Below are 9178 nucleotides of genomic sequence, written 5' to 3'. Positions count from 1 at the left end.
TTTCATTTATCCACAAACTCTCGAATGATCAATATATTATTAAAAAATAAAAAATAAAAAAAAAAGTGCAACTTAAGTCACATTCTATAAAGCTACTAAAATAAGGCACTTCCGTGCTCATAAAACTCTATCAAAAGTGTAAACGAGTATAAAAATTAGGCCGACGTTGGCGGCGATGCAGGCGCAGGGGTGCCACCACCGCTTTGATTCTCAGACATCGTCCTCTGCATAGCCAACCGTCTTTGTACTCTAGCTGCACGCTCAGCCTTGAGTGCCCTGTAAAACGCGAAAAACACGAAAATTCCCAGGCCGTGGAAAGCGCAACATGAAAATCCCATGATCGTGGCATCAATTAAAATCCGCTTCGCATAAGTAGCGAGCGGTTTTTGGCAACCAGTTTGAAAAATTTCGGTGCAGGTCATATTTTTCAACTCCTTGTGGCAGCAAGAGAGCGGGAGGATGTTTTTCTTCTCGTAGGCTTTGGGGCCGTCGAATCCGCAACATCGCAGCTAAAAACAACAAAAATTAACAAGTTATTATCATTGTTTAAGTATATTATAGTTGGACAACCTATACGGACAATCACTTTCCCATGTAGAAAAGAATGGATATATATTTTACATCTCACTCGCTTCACTATAATATATGTATATGTAGTGCATACCTGTTTCAAGGTTAAGGTAACAAAAATTTAATATTATCGCGGTATACCTATTATCCATGAACTGCATGGCTAACAAATATGCGTCCCTTCGTCCACTTTAAAGGTATACGAAATTAAACGACCACTACTTTAATTAATAAGTAACAAGTCATCTAATTTGCCTCCAGAATAACTATGGATTATCATCAAACTATGAACACCAAATTAATTCAATATGAACATCTTCTTACGTATTTTTTTTTATTAACAGTAGTCAAATCATTAAATACATATTATTTTTGAAACTAAAATGCATTTTATCCTAAGATTGTACCACAAAATATTCATCACCATTTAAATATATACGATTTAGACATCAAGAAATAAATATAAAATTGCAAAAATTATACTAAAACAGCCTTAAATGTGTCTTGTATGTTTAAGTGCTTATCAGTATGTAGCCATTTTAACGCACAGCAATAATCGTTCTTGATGAGTAATGACTGATGACTACTGTACCACAGTAAATCCTCGAAATCGAAAATTTAAAACACTGAAAAATTCAAATATGGGAAAATTGTAAAATCGAGAAATCGAAACATAAAAAAATCAAAAAATTAAAATTGGAAAACCTAAAATTTAAAAATCGGTTAATTCAAAAATCGAAACATCGAAAAATTGGAAAATCGAAAAATAAAAAAAATTGGACAATCGAAAATTTAAAAATTCCGAAAATTGAAAAATTGAAATATAGAGAACTGAAAACTCAAAAAATCGAAAAAAATTAATAATTTCAAAAATTGAAAAGTTAAAATTGAGAAATCGAAAAACTGAAAAATCACAAAATTGAACGAAATATCAAAAAATTAGGAAATTAAAAAACTGAGAAACAAAAAAGTCAAAAAAGCAGAGTCTAAAAATCGCAAATTTAAAAAATCGAAAAATTGAAAAATCAAAAACCTGAATAATCGAAAAATTGAAGAACTGAAGAATTGAAAAATCGAAACTTTAGGAAGTGGAGAAATGGGAATATAAAAAAATAGATTAATTGAGAAATCAGAAAACTAAAAATTCAGAAACGTCAAAATTTGAAAAATAAAAAAATATTGAAGAACTAAAAACTCGAAAAATCTAAAATTTAAAACATTGAAAAATTAAAATATCCTAAAACTGAAAAATGGAGAAATCCAAACATCAAAAAATCAAAAATAAAAATAAAAATCTAAAATTTAATAATCGAAAAACTGAAAAATCAACGAATCGAGAAGTTGAGAATTTAAAAAATTGGACAATTGAAAAATCGGATAAATCAAAAATCGAAACATCGAAAAATCGAGAAACCGAAAAGCAAAAAATCGAAAAACCAACAAATCGAAAAATCGAAACATTGTAAAATTCAAAAATTGAGATATCGAGAAATCGAAAAATCAAAAGACAAAAAAAAATCGAGGAGTCGAAAAATCGAGAAGTCGAAAAATCAAAAAATTGAGAAACCGAAGTAGGCCAAAATCGAAAAATCGAAAACTTAAATATGGAAAAATTGATAAAGCGAGAGATTGAATAATCAAAACATCGAAACATCCGAATCTCCATGAATTGAGATCTCAAAAAATTTTTAAACATTCGTAAATTTAAAAAATTAAAATATAGAACTGGAAACTCGAGAAACTGAAAAATCTAGAAATTTAAAAATTAAAATATGAAAAAGTTGAAAAATTGAAATAAAAAACAAAAAACTGAAAATCCAAAAATAAAAAATAGAAAAATCTAGAAGTCGAAAAATGAAAGAATCGAAGTATTGAAAAATATCAAAACTGAAAGAAATATCCAAAAATTGAGAAATCGACAAACCAATAAAGCGAAGTCGAAAAATCGAAGAATTGAAGAACTGAAAAATCGAAACTTTGAGAAGTGGGAAAATCAAAAATAGATTAATTGAGAAATCAGAAAACTGAAAATTTAAGGCAAAAATTTGAAAAATCCAAAAATTTAAATACTGAAGAACTGAAAAGTCAAAAAATCGAGAAATCGAAAAAACTAAAATTTAAAACAATGAATAATTAAAATATCGCAAAATTGAAGAATCGAGAGATCCAATTCAATTTGAAAAATTGAAAAATCGGGGCATTGAAAAATTGGAAAATCCAGAAATTGAAAAGCTCAAAAGCAAAAAATCGAAAAACCGAGAAATCCAAAAATCGAAACATCGAAAAATTCAAAAACTGAGACTTCGAGAAATCGAAAAATCGGAGGATCGAGAAATTGAGGAGTCGGAAGCCGAAAAGGAAAGTTAAAAATTGAAAAATTGAGAAATTGAACAATCAAAACAACGAAACATCTGAATTCGATAAATTGAGAAATTAAAAAATTGAATAATCGAAAAATTTTAAAAAAGAAAAACTGGAAAATCAAAAATTAAAATTCAAAAAATCGAAAAATTGAAATATAGAAGAACTGAAAACTCGAGTTATCGAAAAACCTAGGATTTTAAAAAATGAAATATTAAAACATCAAAAAGTTTAAAAATTGAGAAATCGAAGCATTAAACAGTCCCAGAATTGAAAAATCTAAAGTTTACAATAAATTGAAAATCCAAAAAGGAAAAAAGCGAGAAATCAAAAAAAAATCCATCAATTCAAAAATCGAAAAGTCGAAAAATTGAAATATTGAAAAATCTCATAACTGAAAGAAATATTCAAAAAATTGAGAAATTAAAAAATTGGAAAATTGAGAAATCGAAAATCTAAAAAAGCAAAATTGAAAAATCGTAATCTTAAAAAATCGAAAAATTGAGGAATTGAAGATGTGAAAAATCGAAACTTTAGGAAATCCAGAAATGGACAAATAAAAAAAAATACTTTAGAAATCGGCAAACTGAAAATTTAGAAACGTGAAAATTTGAAAAATTGAAAAATCGAAATATTTAAAAACCGTAAAATTGAAGAGGACAAAAATTGAGAAATCGTATCATTGAAACTTCGTAAGATTGAGAAATCGAAAAATAAAAAAATCGAGAAATAGAAAATTTAAGGAATGGAGGAATCGCAAAAGCCCAAAATTGAAATATTGAAAAATTGAGACATTTAAAGTTGAAAAATCGAGAAATCGACAAGCCGAAAAATCTCAATAGCGTATTTAGGTATAAATCGCAAGATCAGGAGTATTCTACTTTTTAAAATTTAAATACATAACATTATAAATTGGAAAATTGGCTTAAAGTCGATATTGGCCTGAGTGTGCTTTGGTCTGTAGATCAAACAAGTTCTCAGGCGACGAAAAATTGCATGTGGAGGGAGACTTCGGATTACAAATCGTGCCAAGAAAGACATATTTGGGAGAGATGGATTTTCAGGTGCTTGACTAGCGGTAATTTTAAATTGTTTGCTGTCGTTCGCGAAGTGAAGAACACAATTTCATTAAAATGATAATTATAAAATTATCATAATCACTATTGGTGTTAATTAACACAAAATGGCGCGTAAGTTATCAGTTGATTTCGTTAATAAATTCATAGAAATCTATATGGGATTTTTTCATGCCTTAGAAAATTAAAAAGTAAAAAATACAATAACAAAAATTTTAAAATGCGGTTTACGAAAAATTAGTTGACCTGTGCAAAGAAGAAAATTTTGGAAACGCTGACAAATATGACATCTTAAAAAAAATAACACTTGAAGAAGTGCTTTCGGCGTAGTATTTTTGATGCTGGCGTGAACAAAATACTCAATACAAGTGTGCAAAAAGTTTTAACTGTGCAGATCTAGCCGAAAATCCGAAAACCAAATCGCTGTGTGTACAGACAAAATAAAGCTTCAAACATGATTATTTTTATACTAAAATTCTGAAGTTTATAAACTGCACATTTTATTTATTTATTTATTTATTTATTTTATCTTGTCTTCGAACTATAATAAACATTTCAAACAATGTCTGTAACTTATTTTAATGTAAATTATATACATGTGGTTAACAAAATCAGATGTAATATTAGTGTGATTTTGACCTTATTCTAGATTTTATTACAGCAGAACGGCGTATCCTTTTTAAATTTTAGAAGTTACGGAAACTAGTTCAAGAAACAATTAGTTATCTCGTATTTTTGGAACAAAATCTACCAAAATGTCCGATAACAGCAATTGTTTTTCATAGAAACAAACAGTCTTCAAAGCAGCCTTTAACAACTCGATATTACAAACATGCCTCTTAAGTTCTTAATGCGTTTTTTTCTCTCTTGTAATTATTTGTAATGTTAACGCCGAAAGTTTATATCATTCTGTTATTTACTTTGAACATATATTTTCATTTTGTGTTAATATTTTTGTAACACCACGAATCTAAATTTTACTTAAAATCTTGTTTTACTTTAATCTTGTAAAACTAAACAATTATACCAGTTTAAAAACCCTTGGAAAGTTTCTGTCAGTCTTCAGATATAGTCAAATAAAAATATGCGTCAAATTCATTTAAATTCAATTCTTTCTTATCACGTTACAACGCGTTGCTTCATATTTTTTATGTCAAGTATATTTTCATATTTTGTACATATATGTTTATACACATTACTGTTTACGGAACAATGTTAATTATGGATTTATGGATAACTCCTCGTATAAGAGCAGAGTGAAGGGTGTTTGCCTTTGCTAATGTTTGATGGCGCCATCTGATTTAGAGGAAAATAAACCTAATACGTTGGCTCACTGTAGTGAAAATGCGCGTTGACGAAAAATTTGTCCCACGCCCCCTGGATTCCTTGTCCTAAAGCTCACTATTTAGGCGAAGTAAAATTTGTATTTGGTTGTCCAACTATAATATACTTAAACAATGTTATTATCAATGAACGAAAGAAATAATCGTGTTCGAGTGAACAGTTTAGTAAAAATGTAAAAAAAAAAACTGACAGCGGTGGGATTCGAACCCACGCCCTTTCGGACTGGTGCCTAAAACCAGCGCCTTAGACCGCTCGGCCACGCTGCCGGTGGTTATGCTGGCAGCGCGGTGTCGTAGTTACGTACCTCGGATTCCAGACTTGCCCAATCTTTCTTATCGTAGTCATGGTTGAGTAGTTCTTGGAAAGACGTCGACATTAAATGCCAGGATTCGACGTCGACTTCGTCCCATAGAATTATCGACCAAACACCAAGGGCACATTCCGCTACTAATAAGACTAGCGTGACTACCATAAACTGGAAGTAAGACCGTTTTAGATGCATTCGACGGTTTTCCGTGGGTTTTTTACCAAAATAATGTGAATGTCGTGCTCTCTGGTGGGACCTTTAATACCCAACCAGGTGAGAAAAAGGTGAATAAACCCTAACAAGAAGTAAACGATAAACGGGCCTACGGAACTCGAGGGAATGAATTTAAAATGGTAAATCACTTTGTAGAGAAGAACTACAGAAAAACCTATTAATAATACACCTGAAATCTAATTTTGGTCGTTTAACGGTGAGCGAAAGTGGGGCAAAACTTCTACTTACAAATAACAATGCCGAATACAGCACACAGAACATTTCTTTAACTTTAAGCGATGCCATCACTTATTTATCTAGTATAAATCACAATCGAATCACGGATTCTTGCTGCTACAAGTCATGGTAAGTTTCTGAATGAACAATGGTGCGAAGATCGCAGCAAGCGCGACTACCATCACAGGTAAATATAAAACGAGGAATTAATTTCAATTTATCGGATTTAAGATGCATTGACCAATGGTAGGATCAATTAATTTTAATCAATATCGCTGCATTTGATTCCGCTTGCTTTTTTCTAAAAATAGCCATTCTATCATAAAAGTGGTTGCCTATTTAATAGCCCCGAGAATGGCAGGTATTTGAAATTGATTAAGTTGTTGGTAAAACTGGCTAAAGATGGGCGCGCAAAACACTCGCGAAGGACGCCAATCGTTTGTAAAACGACCGAAAGGGGCGCTGACATCCTTGACGTCATTGGCGTTTTGAAAAAGGAAAACAAAGCTAGTAAAAAAAATGTAGAAGGTTATTTTATAATTTCCGCTTATTTAAAATTACATTATTAAATTAGATTCTGCCATTTTCGGTTTGTGATAGGTGTTAACGTCTATTTTTATAAAGTGACGTAATTAACATCCCCGCAACCCCTACGTCTTTAAATATGAAATATATTTAAAGCAGATAATTAACGGGAAAAATGTGAACAATTTTAATTTCTCTCTATATGCTTAACTTCAACTGATTGATTAATTCGTACTCAGTTTTTTCCCAAAAACACTCATAAACTTGAAGAAATTCGGCAAAAATGTAAGATGACGGGCAAATTTTGACTACTATGCTTCGAATAATCTTAAAACATTTGCGATTTCACAGCATTCGGTTTTTGCAATTTCAAAGTTACATTACAAATATCTATATTTTCTTGTATATTTCGGGCAGCAGAAGTCACTCTTGCTTTCATTTCTTCGATAACTCCAATGGTTCTTCCAGAATCGACCTTTGAAATATTCAAAAATATGCAAAATCCGCCCAATTTTCTTGTAGATTTCGGGCCCCAGAAATCATATCCGCTTTGATTTCTTCCATAACTCGAATGGTTTTTCCAGAATCGTCCTTTGAAATATTAAAAAATATGCAAAATCTGCTCAATTTTCGACCAATTTTCAAGAAAATTTTCGAAATTTTACTAAATACATTTTCTTGTAGATTTCTGGCCGTAGAAGTCATATCTTCTGACATTTCTTCGATAACTCCAATAGTTTTTCTAGAATTGTCCTTTGAAATATTCAAAAATATGCAAAGTGCGCCCAATTTTCTACCAATTTTCAACAAAATTTTCGAAATTTCACTAAATACATTTTCTTGTAAATTTCGGGCCGTAAAGTCATATCCGCTTTCATTTCTTCGATAACTCCAATGGTTTTTCCAGAATCGTGCTTTGAAATATTCAAAAATATGCAAAATCCGTCCAATTTTCGACCAATTTTCAACAAAATTGTAGAAATTTCACTAAATACATTTTATTGTAGATTTCGGGCCGCAGAAGTCATATCCGCTTTCATTTCTTCGATAACTGCAATGGTTTTTCCAGAATCGTCCTATGAAATATTCAAAAATATGCAAAATCCGCCCAATTTTCCACCAATTTTCAACAAAATTTTCGAAATTTCACTAAATACATTTTCTTGTAGATTTCGTCCCGCAGAAGTCATATCCGTTTTCATTTCTTCGATAAATCCAATGGTTCTCCCAGAATAGTCCTTTGAAATATTCAAAAATATGCAAAATCCGTCCAATTATTTTCTTCTATGGAATGGGGGTGGAAACTAATAAAATCTAGGACGTGAAAAAGGTAAAAAAAAGCGCTAACCGTAAATTTTTTTTGTACTATTTGCCACTGGAACAGTAAAAATTGTTATACATATTTCAGTTGGCGATTTTGGAGAAACGATAGAAATTTTCGAAGTCATATCTTATAAAATCTAGGCCCGCCCACCCACCCTCTGTTTTCTTGGAAGATATGTCATTTGCTAAAAACAGTCTTATCTAATCACGATAACGATAGAAATTTTCGAAGAAACAAAGCCTAAAATGACTTCTGGATGTCGAAATCTACAAGAAAATGTCTAGCTAATTTTCGAAAATGGTTGAAAAATGGTCAAAAATGTCAAAAATCTCGATGTCGAAATCTACAAGAAAATGTCTAGCTAATTTTAAAATTGGACGAATTTTGAATATTTTTGAATATTTCAAAGCACGATTTTGGAAGAACCATTGTAGTTATCGAAGAAATGAAAGCGGATATGACTTCTACGGCCCGAAATCTACAAAAAAATATATTTAGTGAAATTTCGAAAATTTTGTTCAAAATTGGTCGAAAATTGGGCGAATTTTGCATATTTTTGAATATTTCAAAGGATGATTCTGGAAGAACCATTGGAGTTATCGAAGAAATGAAAGCGGATATGACTTCTACGGCCTGAAATCTACAAGAAAATGTATTTAGTGAAATTTCGAAAATTTTGTTGAAAATTGGTTGAAAATTAGGCGAATTTTGCATATTTTTGAATATTTCAAAGCACGATTTTGGAAGAACCATTGTAGTTATCGAAGAAATGAAAGCGGATATGACTTCTACGGCCCGAAATCTACAAAAAAATGTATTTAGTGAAATTTCGAAAATTTGGTTCAAAATTTGTCGAAAATTGGGCGAATTTTGCATATTTTTGAATATTTCAAAGGACGATTCTGGAAGAACCATTGGAGTTATCGAAGAAATGAAAGCGCAAATGACTTCTACGGCCCGAAATCTACAAGAAAATGTATTAAGTGCAAATTAAAATATAAGCCCCGCCCACCCGCCCTATCTCAATTCTGATGAATGAAAACTGCAACGTCAAAATTGGCCTGTTTTCTGAAAACATGATAAAGTACCTTGATGAAAAAACAGGTAAAAAAAAATTGATTAACGATAACTTAAAACGTTTCCAAAATTTCGGATCACTTTCAAAGAAAAATTTAAGATGTTATAATTTTGATTTTTTCTCCAAACTACTGTAAATTTTGG

The 9178-nt window shown here is 30.9% G+C and overlaps 1 protein-coding gene and 1 non-coding gene across 2 annotated transcripts; both read right to left on the bottom strand.

Annotated features, from left to right (window-relative positions):
* Positions 1–18: 18 nt before the first annotated feature.
* On the bottom strand, positions 19–6376 carry LOC135136684 (leukocyte surface antigen CD53-like). Its single transcript, XM_064066093.1, has 4 exons — positions 6121–6376; positions 5880–6068; positions 5656–5826; positions 19–509 (listed from the first exon to the last, which is right to left on the bottom strand). Exons 1-4 carry the CDS (start codon positions 6175–6177, stop codon positions 156–158), a joined length of 771 nt encoding a protein of 256 aa, XP_063922163.1. The 5' UTR covers positions 6178–6376; the 3' UTR covers positions 19–155.
* Positions 5538–5617, bottom strand: Trnal-uag (transfer RNA leucine (anticodon UAG)). The gene has a single exon. It is a non-coding gene; the product is annotated as a tRNA-Leu (tRNA).
* Positions 6377–9178: the final 2802 nt, after the last annotated feature.

This window comes from Zophobas morio, unplaced genomic scaffold, assembly GCF_036711695.1.
Source record: "Zophobas morio isolate AGI-343-1 ecotype UQ-CSIRO unplaced genomic scaffold, CSIRO_AGI_Zmor_V1 ptg000026l, whole genome shotgun sequence".
Classification (NCBI taxonomy): domain Eukaryota; kingdom Metazoa; phylum Arthropoda; class Insecta; order Coleoptera; family Tenebrionidae; genus Zophobas; species Zophobas morio.
Note: the sequence above shows the minus strand (reverse complement) of the source record. Positions and strands in the feature narration are given on the sequence as shown.